This window comes from Rhinatrema bivittatum, chromosome 5 (genome assembly GCF_901001135.1).
Source record: "Rhinatrema bivittatum chromosome 5, aRhiBiv1.1, whole genome shotgun sequence".
Lineage (NCBI taxonomy): Eukaryota > Metazoa > Chordata > Amphibia > Gymnophiona > Rhinatrematidae > Rhinatrema > Rhinatrema bivittatum.
In genome coordinates, this window is record NC_042619.1 from 205,404,564 (window position 1) to 205,419,158 (window position 14,595).

The 14,595-nt window shown below is 48.5% G+C and overlaps 1 protein-coding gene across 1 annotated transcript in view; it reads left to right on the forward strand.

Annotated features, from left to right (window-relative positions):
* The first annotated feature begins 10,695 nt into the window (after positions 1–10,695).
* PCYT1B (phosphate cytidylyltransferase 1, choline, beta) overlaps positions 10,696–14,595 on the forward strand; it is an 85,133-nt gene continuing 81,233 nt past the window's right edge. The window contains exon 1 of the mRNA XM_029603089.1: positions 10,696–10,850. Coding sequence (XP_029458949.1) covers positions 10,812–10,850 — 39 coding nt within the window. The 5' untranslated portion in view covers positions 10,696–10,811. The remainder of the gene's footprint in view (positions 10,851–14,595) is intronic.

The window sequence follows — 14,595 nt, forward strand, 5'->3', positions numbered from 1 at the left end:
CAGCCCACCAGTGGTGAAGAGACAGCGCCTTATCTCGTCTCTTCATCATCTCTGTGTTCGCCTCAGTCTCCAGTGCCAAGGGTCAGCTGGTCCTGCCTCCTGTTGTGCCTCGCCACCTGACGAGAGAGCCTACGGACCCTCCGAAAGGTATACCATCCTCTCGTCGGCCAAGGGTCCACAAGCCTGAGCATAACATTTTGTGCTTCAGAAAGTGGTCAATCCTGTTCTATTTGGTCTAGCCTGGTTACAACAACACTGTCTGGTCGTGAACTGGTGAAATGGAGATATCCTCTCCTGGAGTGCCCAGTGTTTTCAGAATTGTCTGCTTCCTGTATATCCTCCTGAGTAACTCTACTCATTGGATTTCTCAGTTCTTCCAAGTTTGCTTATGCCTTACATAATGTTTGCAGACATCTTTAGCAAAAAGCGAACTGAGACTCTCCCACCTCATCATCCATACGATTGTGCCATAGACTTAATGCCTGACAAAAAACCACCTTGGGGTAAAGTGAACCCACTATCTATTCCCAAGACTGAAGCAATGTCTGAATAAGAACATAAGAACATGCCATACTGGGTCAGACCAAGGGTCCATCAAGCCCAGCATCCTGTTTCCAACAGTGGTCAATCCAGGCCATAAGAACCTGGCAAGTACCCAAAAACTAAGTCTATTCCATGTTACCGTTGCTAGTAATAGCAGTGGCTATTTTCTAAGTCAACTTAATTAATAGCAGGTAATGGACTTCTCCTCCAAGAACTTATCCAATCCTTTTTTAAACACAGCTATACTAACTGCACTAACCACATCCTCTGTCAACAAATTCCAGAGTTTAATTGTGCGTTGAGTGAAAAAGAACTTTCTCCAATTAGTTTTAAATGTGCCACATGCTAACTTCATGGAGTGCCCCCTAGTCTTTCTACTATCTGAAAGAGTAAATAACCGATTCATATCTAGCCGTTCTAGACCTCTCATGATTTTAAACAGCTCTATCTTATCCCCCCTCAGCCATCTCTTCTCCAAGCTGAAAAGTCCTAACCTCTTTAGTCTTTCCTCATAGGGGAGCTGTTCCATTCCCCTTATCATTTTGGTCACCCTTCTCTGTACCTTCTCCATCCATGAGAATCTCAAGAGAGGATTCATCAAGCTGTCCATTTCTTCTGCTGGAGCAGGATTCTTCTTCGTTGGCAAAAATGATGGTTCTTTGCTCCCATGGATTACCAGGGTTTGAATGCCATTCTTTGCTCCCATGGATTACCAGGGTTTGAATGCCATCACCATAAAAAAACAAATATCTCTTGTTGCTGATATCTGAATTGTTTGACTGGCTTCAAGGAGCTCCAATCTTCACCAAGTTGGATCTTTGGGGGAGGCATACAATCTCATATGCATATGAGAAGGTGATGAATGGAAAACCTCTTTTAACACTTGAGATGGTCACTATGATGATTTGGTTATGCCTTTCGGCCTGCACAATGCCCGAGCAGTCTTCCAGAATTTTGTCAATGACATATTCAGAGACTTCTAGATGATATTCTGATCTTCTCATCCAATCGTCAGTCACAATGTTCTTATGTTAAGGCCATGCTCCAGCAGCTAAGAAGTAATTCTCTATATGCCAAGTATGAGGGAGTGTATAGCAAACTCCCTCAGAACATCTTAAAGAACTGGGCACAGCTATCTGGGCCAGTCCTCCTTAACAGCCAACCCAGCAAGGCATTCAGGGTCCAGGGATGATTTCTGGGCACAAGATAAGTGTTGGGTTTGTTGCATATTGTGGACTCTTGGTCGAAGTGGCGATGACGTCTCCCATGGGGAGGGGCCCCGTGGGGAACCACAAAGATTGGCTAGACTCTAGTATGCAGACACTGAGGAGAGAAAGCTTTATTATACTGCAGTTGAGTAGAATCTTGCCCAAGGAACAGACAGTGCTGTAGTCCAGCGATATCACAGTAAGCTCAGACAGTCTCTGTAGATGATGGTCTCACCCAGATGTAGCAAAGATCCGGTAGTGTTCTGCAGCACGGGATAGGCCATGAACCTGAAGGGTGGAATGAGAGAGCTGGAGCGTAGTGATACTCACAGTGTAGCAGTGCTAATAACTTCCTTCGGTAGTTGAATGAAGAGAGGGACCCGAGGTCCGAGGTGCAGGATACCCTGAGCAGAATAGGCCCTCGAGGAGTGAGTACCTAGAAGCACCGAGGATTCCTGAAAGAAAGCAAAGAGGACCCCTGAGGGGCGGGTGTCCTTAAGGTTAGGCAGATTAACCCCAGAGGGCGAGAAGAAGCGAGAGGCCCCTGAGGAGCGGGTACCCAGAGCTTCCGTAGTAGTGAGATACCCCGGAGGGTAGTGAGGAATCCAAGCGAGCAGCTTAGAAGCGGTCAGAGTAGCAAAACCGGAGTCCTTGCTAACGCGTTCAATTGGAGTGGAGCGGAGGTTTAAATACCCGGAGGTACTGACATCATGCGGTGGGGCCGCCCCCGAGGTTCCCGCTATGATGTATTCAAAAACATAGGCAGCATGCGCGTGCGTGTCCTTGGAGGCCTCAGGAAGAAGCATGGCGGATGGGGACAGCCATGCTGGCTCAGAGACACCGAGGGTTTCGGCAAACAGCAGAGGAGGCAGCCATCCTTCCAATGGAGGAGGAAAAGGGTAAAAGAGAGGTGAGGCAGAGTGGTTGCAGCTGTCTGCGACTGACAGATGCAACAATAAGAAGTCAGGACCCAGGAGAATTAGAGAGGTCCCAGGGAGAAGACAGGAAGCCGAGACAGACAACTTATGTTTGACATTTTGAACTGCTTCAGAAGTAAGTAGCCTTTTTTTGTATTTTATAAATAAAGTTTGTGTGTGGAAACTGACAGAATCTATTTCCCAAGCCATTTATCAAATTGCATTATGGTGTTTTTGCATGTGAAAAACACCTTACCACAAAATAAGCACCATAACACAATGTAAATTTTTGAGAGAGAGACTGAGAGAGATTAGCTAGAAGGCCCTTGTAGTAGTTAGAAGAAAATTATTCCTTACCTGCTAATTTTCGTTCCTGTAGTACCATGGATCATTCCAGACTGTGGGTTATGTTCCCTGTCCAGCAGATGGAGTTAGAACCAAAAATTCCCAGGGGAGGACCTATACAGCCACGCCTCCCTCGCCTCAATCCTCAGTAACTGAACTAGCAAAGCCAAGACGAGAAGAGACAGAACCAGAGGAATCAGTTAATCTCAAAAATATAGAGAAAAAATAACAGCTGTAAGTGACAGCAACTAACTTGTACTCAAAAAACTGTAACTGAGAACTTGCAAACAGCACTGTGTTCAAAGACACAGCTCGCAATAACTAGAGATACAGAGTGAAAATATTGCGAAGACAGGAAAGCAGGGATGGCCCACAAAGAACCCCCAAAACCAGGGAGGGGTCTGGAATGATCCATGGTACTACAGGAACGAAAATTAGCAGATAAGGAATAATTTTCTTTTCCCTGTACGTACCAGGATCATTCCAGACTGTGGGATGTACCAAAGCTTCCCCATCATGGGTGGGTCGCGGGACAGCCCTGCCCGTATGACCCTGTCTCCAAGCTGACCGTGAGACGGCGCGCGAATGTCTAGACGATAATGTCTTGCGAAAGTGTGGAGAGACTTCCATGTGGCCGCCCTACAGATTTCCTGAGAAGAAACTGCAGAACTTTCCGCCCTCGACGTCGCTTGAGCGCCGAGAGAATGCGCCTTAACAGCTAAAGGTGGAGACTTACCCACTCCGATGTATGCGGCTATAATCGCTCCTTTCAGCCAGCGAGCGATTGATTGTTTGGATGCCATGCAACCCTTCCTGGGTCCCGACCAAAGGACAAACAAATGATCGGAGAGTCGAAATTCATTAGTGACCTCCAAATAATGTATCAAAGAACGTCGGACATCCAACCGACGCAGGTCAGAAGAATCAGAGGATAAAAATGACGGAAGCTCTATCGATTGGTTGAGATGGAAAGTCGAGACCACCTTCGGCAGAAGAAAAGATGGGAACTGTCCGCAGGGATACTCCCTCTGGCGTGAAACGAAGGTATGGCTCCCTACATGATAGAGCTTGTAGTTCAGAGATCCGACGTGCTGAGCTGATCGCCACCAGGAAGATGGTCTTAAGGGTGACATCCTTGAGTGTGGCCGAAGTCAGAGGCTCAAAAGGCGGTGCACATAGAGCCCGGAGTACCAAATTGAGATTCCAAGAAGGACAAGGTGGTCTAATTGGAGGCTTCAAGTGTTTTACCCCCTTTAGAAAACGTAGGATATCTGGATGTGAGGCCAGGAGCTCCCTGTCATTACTACGTAGGAAGGCTCCCAACGCCGCCACCTGCACACGAAGAGAATTATAGGCAAGGCCCAAATCCAGACCAGCCTGTAGGAAGGAAAGAACATGTGTCACCGAGGCCTGCGTTGGTAGAATCGATTTTGACTCGCACCATTCCTCAAAAACCTTCCATACTCTGACATAAGTAACCGACGTGGATGTCTTCCTAGCTTTCAGGAGCGTGGAGATGACAGATTCTGGATATCCGCGCCGTCTCAATTGACGCCTTTCAAAAGCCAAGCCGCAAGATAGAAGCGATCTGCCTCCTTGAAAAATATTGGTCCTTAGCGAAGAAGACGTGGCAAGATGACTGAGCCGAAGAGGGCCGTCTACTGCCAGATTGAGAAGATCTGCAACCCATGGTCGATGAGGCCACTCTGGTGCAACTAGGATCACCGGACCTTGTTGCGTCTCTATCCGTCGGATAACCTTGCCCACTAGAGGCCACGGAGGAAAGACATACAGGAGACACTGTCGAGGCCAGGGAAGAACCAGCACGTCGACTCCTTCCGCGCCGCGCTCTCGCCTGCGGCTGAAGAACCGGGCGGCCTTTGCATTTGTCGCGGTTGCCATTAGATCCACATGGGGTCTCCCCCAACGCTGTACTATCCTTCGCATTGCGTCCTCCGAGAGTCCCACTCTCCGGGATCCAGGTGTTGTCGACTGAGAAAATCTGCCTGAACGTTGTCCATGCCCGCTATGTGCGAAGCCGCTAGCCGCTGTAAGTGTAGCTCCGCCCATGTCATCAACTCGTCGGTCTCCAACGAGACTAGATGGCTTCTGGTGCCCCCCTGGCGATTGATGTACGCCACTGTGGTTGCATTGTCCGAAAGAATCCGAACCGCTCGACTGCGTACCAGTGGGTAGAACCCCTGCAGCGCTAGACGGACTGCTCTGGTCTCCAGCCGATTGATGGGCCAAGTGGACTGTTCCATCGTCCATCGGCCTTGGAGAGACCTGTCCTGACAGACCGCCCCCCAGCCGGTGAGACTGGCATCCGTGGTGACGACCACCCAATCCGGGTTCTGTAGAGACACTCCCTGAGCTAATTGTTGAGGGTCCAGCCACCACTGTAAGCTGAGCAAGACAACATCCGGGATGGGCAGTACTGCTTGAAAATCTCTCGATACTGAGTTCCATCGCGAAAGCAGAGACCTCTGCAGAGGCCTGAGATGAGCGAAGGCCCAAAGAACCAAATCGATTGTTGAGGCCATGGTTCCCAGTACCTGGAGATAATCCCACGCCGTGGGAGCAACTAGTGCCATGAACCGTGTTACCTGAGCACGCAGAGCCCGAGCTCTGTCCGGGTGCAGAAATACCTTGGCTCGGCTGGTGTCGAAGTGTGCTCCCAGAAAATCCAGCGATTGGGACGGTATCAGTTTGCTCTTTGAGAAATTGACGATCCATCCCAGAGACTGAAGAAGCTGTACTACCCTGTCTACAGCACGGTAACCCTGCGTCCTCGACTAACTGAAAATGCTGTCCCAAAATCTTGAAGCGTAAGAAGCGCTGATGATGGTGATGGATCGGGATGTGAAGGTATGCCTCTGTAAGGTCCAAAGAGGCCAAGAATTCTCCCGGATGCACGGCTGCTAACACTGAACGGAGCGTTTCCATACGAAAACGAGGAACTCTGAGACACTTGTTGACCGTCTTGAGATCCAGGATAGGTCGAAAAGTGCCCTCTTTCTTGGGAACCACGAAGTAGATTGAATAATGACCTTTTCCCAGTTCGGAGGCCGCTACCGGTACTATCGCCCCCAGCTGTAGCAGACGATTGAGAGTCTGTCGGACTGCTAATTGTTTGAGACGGGAACCACAAGGAGAAAACAGAAAACGATCTCGGGGTTCGTGTACAAAATCTAATACATAGCCTTGTCTTAAGATGTCCAGCACCCATTGATCCGACGTAATTTGGGCCCACTCCTTGTAAAAGAGAGTAAGGCGACCCCCCCAGGTGGGGGATCCCCTCTTGGGTCCTTCTGGCATCATTGTGAAGCCTTCGAGGAAGGACCTGCCCTTGAGTATCCTTACCGTGGCGGCGCCCTCGAAAGGACCGGTTCCAGGTGTGTGATCACGTAGAAGGAGCCCGAGGTATCTGCTGTCTAGTAGGACGCGACCTCCGTTGATTCTGGTACCTGTTTCTGGAGGAATAAAAAGATCTAGAAGAACGTGGACGATCTTCTGGTAGCTTGTGCACCGCATTCTCATTAAGAGATTTGATGATCTGATCCAAATCTTCCCCAAATAGGCACCTACCCTTGAAAGGAAGGGAACTCAGGCGCGTCTTAGACGAAGCATCTGCCGCCCAGTTGCGTAGCCACAAAAGACGACGAGCGGGCACCGCCGCCACCATGGAACGAGCGAGGACCCTTAACAGATCATAAAAAGCATCAGCTCCATAGGCAACCACCGCTTCAAGTCTATCAGCCTGAATAGTCTCTGCCTGTGGCAAAGATTGGGAAGTGAGAAGCTGTTGTACCCAACGCAGAGCTGCTCGCTGTGCTAGGGAACTGCAGATAGCAGCCCTCATCCCCAACGCTGAGACTTCGAAGATACGCTTGAGGTAAACCTCGAGCTTGCGATCCTGGACATCCTTCAACGCCATCCCGCCCGTGACCAGGATGGTAGTATGTTTCGTGACCGTGGATACCGCTGACTCTACAGCAGGAACCTTAAGAATCTCCAAGAAATCAGTGAGGAGAGGGTATAACTTTTCCATGGCTCGACCGACTCGAAGATTGGCCTCAGGAGTATCCCACTCCCTTGAAATCAATTGCAAGATGTTGTGATGCGTGGGAAAAGCTTTCGCTAGAGGTCGTAAGCCCGCTAGGAGAGGATCCCCTTTCTTAATCTTCGGATCCTGAGCCACAGGATCCGGAGGAGGGTCAATGTCCATTTCCTGGACGATGTGGGGGATGAGATCATCCAATTCCGCTGCTTGAAAAATACGGAGGACCCTCGGGTCGTCACCTTCTACTTGGGCCGCCAGGGAGGGATTATCCGCATCTGGATCTTGCCATGGATCCCCCGACGGTTGTTGCAGCGGTATAGGAATCACAGGGGGGGGCTGAGTGGACCCCGCACCCCCTGTGGGCAAAGAAGCCCTCCCTAAGGGAGGGCCTGCCGTCGAAAGCTGTGTCAAGCAGGCCAGTTTGGGGGGGGGGACCCCAAATTCCAAGATTCGGATCCCTGCTCTGTAAAAATGCCTTGTGCATTAAAACAATGAATTCTGGCGAAAAAGCAGGAAGTGCTGATGAGGGGCCCCCCGAGACGTCGTCCCCTTGCCTGCCCTGGTCCGTTGCGCTCCGAAACTCCACACTGTTAGAGGAAACCTGGAGAGGAGCGTCGACATCCTCCTCAGAGAGAGCTGCCTCTGAGCCAGCTGAGAAAATGGCCGTCGTTCCCGCGCTGAGGGGAAACGGGGCATGCCGCTTCCTGCCAGCGCGGTCTGACTCTCCTCCAAGCTGCCTACCAGGTAAGCCATACTCCCCCTCAGGAAAAGCTGAAGAAAATCCCTCTGAGGTCTGCTGAAGCCCGTGCCGAGCTCCGGAGCCGTTCGGTGATTTTTGCATCGCGGCGGGAGGGAGGGGGAGGGGCGGCTGCGGCGCGCGGCAACAACTGAAGCGGCGAATTAATAAAACTCTTTGGCCTCCGGACCCCTCACCGTCCCCAAGAGACCGTCGGGGAAAAACGCCGTCCCGACGGTGAGCAGCTCCAGGGAATGGGTCGTCGCAGAGCTGCAGGGCGGGAACTCCAATCACTCCCTGAAAGGGAGGAGGGGAAAAGGAAAACTCCGGGGCTAAGGGGAGCGGTCGGCACTACAGACTTTCACCCCTCATAAATTCCTGTTCCTACCAACGACTGTAAATGAAATAAAAATAACACTTACCACACTCTAGCCAGGCAAGGAAGAGGAAAAAACAAAGAGATAGGAAGAGAGAAATAAAGTGACAGGCAAAAAACACAGCCTGTCAGCAAGTTCCTGACTGGAAAACAGTGTCTCTCTTTGAACGGAGTGGTCCTGTCAGAACACTACAGAACCTATCCCTTAGAAGAAAACCTTTATCTAATATTATTTAATTGATTCCTCAAAGAGAAAATAAAACTAGAAAAGTGCTGGGGACCACTGTGTCCCCTGCTCAGTCTGCTGGAGTTAGAACTATACTGAGGATTGAGGCGAGGGAGGCGTGGCTATATAGGTCCTCCCCTGGGAATTTTTGATTCTAACTCCATCTGCTGGACAGGGAACATAACCCACAGTCTGGAATGATCCTGGTACGTACAGGGAACTAATTATATCTTTATAGGAGGCCCACCTAGTAACTCAAGGTGAGGTTTAGGTAGTAGTGTAGGGGTTGGGGGCCACTTTTACATGCAGAGTGAGACGTATGAACAGAACAGTACACTCTAGTGAAGATTTGATGTCCTTCAGACTGAGGAAACTCACACAACAATGAGATTTGTACAATGTTCTCTCAACCTAGCTTGATGGACTCTCTACCTGGGTAACTGTCCCACAGTTTCTACCTGGTGAGAGGAGTTGTCCAGGTTAGGGGAGCTGACCCAGCTACAGAATCTGTACTGGTGTGGGGCTGTCCCTGTTGGGGAATTGTTCCAGTGAGAAGAAATGTCCTGGTTAGGGGAGTTGTTTCCCTTATGGGACCTGTCCCAGTTATGGAATCTGTGCTGGCATGGAGCTGGCCCCATTAACAGGTCGATACAGTAAAGTGTGCTCCGTCGGAGCGCACTGTCAGCCTGCTCTGGACGCGTGTTTTCCCTTACCCCTTATTCAGTAAGGGGAGGAAAACACGCGGCCCACCCGCGGCACCTAATAGCGCCCTCAACATGCAAATGCATGTTGATGGCCCTACTAGGTATGCGCGCGGGATCCAGTAAGTAAAATGTGCAACCAAGCCGCACATTTTACTCTAAGAAATTAGCGCCGACCCAAAGGTCGGCGCTAATTTCTTCCGGCGCCAGGAAAGTGCACAGAAAAGCAGTAAAAACTGCTTTTCTGTGCACCCTCCGACTTAATATCATAGCGATATTAAGTCAGAGGTCCCCAAAAGTAAAAAAAAGTAAAAAAAAATAAAAAATTTGAATTCGGCCCGCGGCTGTCGGGCCGAAAACCAGACGCTCAATTTTGCCGGCGTCCGGTTTCCGAGCCCGTGGCTGTCAGCGGGCTCGAGAACCGACGCCGGCAAAATTGAGCGTCGGCTGTCAAACCCACTGACAGCCGCCGCTCCTGACAAAAGGAGGCGCTAGGGACGCGCTAGTGTCCCTAGCGCCTCCTTTTCCCCGTTTTTCCCACGTCACCTCATTTAAATACTGAATCGCCCGCACCGGTGAAGGGCTGGTGCGCGCGCCGGGAGAGCGGGCGTTCGTCCACTCTCCCGCGGTCTTACAGTATCGACCTGTAAGGGAGCTGTCCCAGTAATGGAATCTCTACTGGTGTGGAGTTGTCCCATTTAGGGAATTGTTAATGAGAGGAGCTGCCCTAGTTAGGGGAGCTGTCCCCTTTATGGGAGCTGTCCCAGTTACAGAATCTGTGCTGGTGTGGAAATGTCCCCGTTAGGGGAATTGTCTCAAGTTACATGATTTGTCCTGGTGAGAGAAGCTGTCCTAGTTATGGGAGCTGTCCTTTCAGCACCATCACACGGAAACAAAGCCTCATTGGAGAGGCTCTTTGGTTTTGCTTTCAAGTTTATTTTCATCGTTATCAGAACAGTTAATTTAAAATGAAGCCATTCAGTGGTGGCTAAAATGTGTTAAAAACAAAAAGGGAAAGATCACACGGTCTTGAGAATATATGGGAAGAGACAGAAGTAGTTGTGGGAAAAGCTGAATTTATCACTTTTTCTTCTTTGTCAGGATTACATATAAAGCAGCCGGTGCCGCTGTGTCTGCTGAAGGGTGATGGGCAGCCACGGCCACTGCGTTCTTTTGCTTTACCGCTGCGGCTCTTATCTGTGTTGGGTAAAGAAGCGAGGAGCACGGACGAAGGCCCATTTAAGAGGCTTCTTGGGAAGGTCTCGCGGTTTAAGGGCCTGGCACCGTCCGGGAAGCGAGGAATGCAAGCAGAGCCCCGTGCTGCCCGGCTTCAGCCGCCGCGCCCGGGCACGAGCCCTCGGCATTGGGGGTCAACCGGGGCTCTTCATGAAATTGAGGATCCCGGCAAGCGCGAGCCCCTTTCTTAGCAGCCAAGCGCCCGGCGCCTCTGTCGCGCGTTCCGAGACGGGGATAGGCGCCCGGGCGCGAGCTCTCTGCATCAGTACCAGAGGGGAAGGCGGGAGCCAACCAGGGCTCGCCATGCAAATGAGGCGCCCGGATAGCGCGCGGCCCGTTGTTATAGCGATGGGCCCGGCGCCTTCGCCGCGCGCTTTGTGCTCCCAGGAAGGGCGCGAGCCGGACTCCGCTATGGCCTGACGGAGCCGCCCGGAGCCCGGGCAGGGCCGTGCGAGGAGCCATGGAGGAGACGGAGCACACGTGCCCCCGGATCCGGCCGGTGAGTGAGCTGCACAAAGGGCCGCCGTAGCTGGTGTCTGGGCGGGGGAAGATGGAGGATGGAGGTGACCGTGTTCTCTGGGGCGGGGGAAGCCCTTCATTAACTTCCTATTGACAGCAGGGTTTCTGCCTATTCAACATCTTGTGCAGACCTCGAAAGAAAATAATACACACTTTTAGACTGTAAAAAATACAGTTAGCTGTAATGAGAACATCGGCCTGCTCATGAGGGAGGCCGGTGGTGATGCATTCGGTGCTGGGCCTGGATTGTGCTAGCCAGTTGCACCAACCAGCAGGATCCTCTGCTCTGCTTTGCTCTAAAATCTATAATCGCAGGCAGGCACACTGCAGCTTTACTATGCTCTAGGCCGCCCTGTTCTAAGTGCCCTGCTAATAGCAACACCTAGGTATAAACACTCAGAGTACTTACTGTACTTCGCATAAAGTCATTAAAAATGTCAAGTGAATGTTTGCATTTGTTTTAGTAATCCTGAAGAACCTGCAGGCAGTCTAGCAGCAGAGGTGGCTTCTGGCATTTCCAAATTCTGGACAAAGACTAACAGTCAAACATTGTCTGTCTAAAACCTGGACCACATATCTCTTTTTCTTAAGATAGGGTTTAATTTTCTTATTCCCAGCTGACTGTTTTTAGCTCTTCTTTATTCAGACCAGCTTATTAGAGGTGAAACAAGTAGTGCAACCGCTAGTGCTGCATTTACCCCTAGTTCCTGTTCATACCCCAGATCATTCCAGACGCATGGGTTTTGCTTCCCTACCAGTAGATGGAGACAAGTAGGAGGAATGTTCACTTATATAATAATATCTACTCAGGAATAAAATAAACAATAGTTTAATAATTTTATCTAAGCAGAACCAATGCTGGAGAAGAGGCTGGAGCCAGAACTGTAAAGAAGGGTGGAGAGGAGGCTGGAGATAAGAACTGATCTGGAGTCACCTCTGGACAGAAGGATAGGGAAGGCTGGGGCTAGCTTTGGAGAGGAGGGGGAGAGAGAAGGCTGGAACTAGAACTAGAGAAGAGGCTGGATCCACAGCTGGAGAAAATGGAGAGGAGGTTGGAGCCAGAGGTAGAGAAAAGGCTGGAGAGGAGGCTTTAGTCAGATTGGGGCTAAGGGTGGAGAGCAGGCTGGGGACAGAGCAGGAGAGAAGACTCTTTTTCTGGTACAGGTGCCAAACATGATCACATAATGAAGTCAGCCAGTGATTCAGTTAGTAGAAGATGAAGACTCCAGTCCCTGTGCTACTAGTAGCAGTAGAGAATCGTAGGAAAAACTTGCAACTGAAAGATATATTTCAAGGCAGTAGTTGCTGGGTTATTTTCTAATGTAAGATTAACAAAATTATGCACATCAGAAGATCAAGAAAAGATATTTACTGTGTATATATGTGTGTGTATGTATGTATATATTTGTAATATATTGCCCAATAGTTTTTTTCTTTCTTTTGTTGTAGTACTAGCTAAGCGATCAGACACTTTTTTTTTACCCCACTCTCCAAATTCTTATCAGGCAAAAGATCCCCAAACTATAAATGTGGGGTAAGCACATTCTCATAAAATATACATTACTGTGCAATTTCATTTATAAAGAAATTGAGCTGAAATGCAACCAGCTTCCTGTTTTTCTGTAAATCCTCTATCACTGTAATCAGATGACAGCTGAAGCCTCAGTTACTGATCCTTACAATCAACACCTTTTCCCCTCCCAGTACTTGGAACTATTTATCCTCCTTTTGGTGAAATATTGTTAAATATTCATATTTTTCTAGAATAGTTGCTTTTCACATTTTAAGTTTTTTGACTATGAATCAGAAAATAACTGAAAGACTGTTCTGAGACTTTAATTTAAACAACTTTTGCTTTTAATTTGTAAACTAAATATTCTTGCTGCTGCTTCTTTTTTAAGTCCATCATTTTAGAAAATGATAGAAGTGGTTAAAAGCACTTGTGGCATTTTTGCTTCTGTATATTTCCTAGGTTTTATTACTTTAGTGTCAAACCTTCTTGTGAATTACTAAAGCAGCTGCACCGCCCAGATCCACCAGGGAGTTTCAATCCCAGCTCTGCTGACGGTACAAACCCCAGCAACGAGATCCATGGATGAGTCAGGCTGCTGTAACTAGAGCTATTATGGGCTGTGTAATTATACATTGCAATTGAAAACTGAAGCTAAATCTGCATCACGATAGGGCCGAGGAAGGGCAGGAAATATTGAGCAGTGTGGATGCACATTATTTTTGTGCGTTCTTGTAAGTCTGCACAGTTAGCACCAGAACACCTTCCAACCTTCTTATCCAGTCCGGACCCTCAGTCCACAGGTCATGTCCTTTGGTTTACCTAAAGGACTGGTCTGAATCTGCTGCAATTAACCATTCCAACTAGATCTGTTTGTGTTACACATGACCCTCTTTTGTTATCAGAAGAAATCAATTAATGGGGTGAGTTTAAGAGCTGTTTTGATGTTATGCTTAACTTCACCGTATTTACTGAATCCTGTGGATACCTTCCTTTTTGGACTGGAGTGTTAGAGAGCCATTGTTCACAGTATCTATAGGAAGCGAGAACAACACAAAAAAGTCTGACCACTTCAGAATACCCCACTCTCCCCGCTACCCTCAAATGGTCTGGATCTGACTGGGATGCTGGAAGAAGACTGGAAGACTACAAAAAAATAACCCCCTCTTCCTCAGCACAGCAGAGGAGTCTGGTCAGGCTTGGCAGCTGGAAGAATATGCCTGTCTTCTGGAATTAATTCAAGCCAGGGCTTAAACTGAGGATAACTACCTTAATTCCCTTTTTCTATTGTGAATCTATACCCAAATTGCTCTAACATTATTACAACCCTCCAAAATGCATGCAAAGCACATACAAATATAATCCCCTAAACTTCTGAATCTCAGAAGTCTCCAGAGCACTTGTTCTTTAACAAATAAGCAATGCCTCTCCTTGGTGAGTTCCCCCTATGATTCTCTTTTCACTGTTTTAAGTCTTGCCAACAGTTAAAGCCTTTCTCGGGGTGGAAAAGTGTTCTATAAATACACAAATGATTTACTCTGCTTGAAAAAAATCTCTGTTTCAAAAGAGACCTATTTTCATCCAATATCTCTGCCTGGAGACCTCTGCCTGGCCAGGGACTGATTACCAGCTGTAGGCCTCAGTCCATAGCTATCATTATTGAAACTTTTCTGCCTTCTTCTTTATCCCAGCATGAGCTTGGCTGCATGGGATAGGGTATAACTTGACCTTGTTTGCAGATAAAAAGATGGTTTAGCACCCAATAATCACGAAGACAGAAGCACAAAAAACAGTGATTAGAAAATGAAGGCGCTTGCTGAGTCTGCTCGGGTGGAATAGCCTACACAGCTTTCTTTAGGCTGCACTTAGCAGATACACTCAGTGTCTAAATCCAGAATAAAACGCCTGATTCATTCCTGTTTTTAGGATTTTCATTGACAAGTTATGTAAATATAGGTTGCATAAATATTAAATTAATTTGCTTAAAGCATTCCAGTAGACATTTTTAAATATGTATTTAGAAAAATAATACAGAGTTGAAGTCAAGCTAAGCATGGGATCCTCACAATGACACCACGACCACCCGCACCACTCCAGGTGTCTTAGGAGGAAGACCTGGAGCAGAACGAGACATAATCTCTGTTATTACCTACTTTTCAAAGGTAGTATATTTACATGGAAATTTATGTTTTTTCCCCTTAAAAAAAAAGGTAAA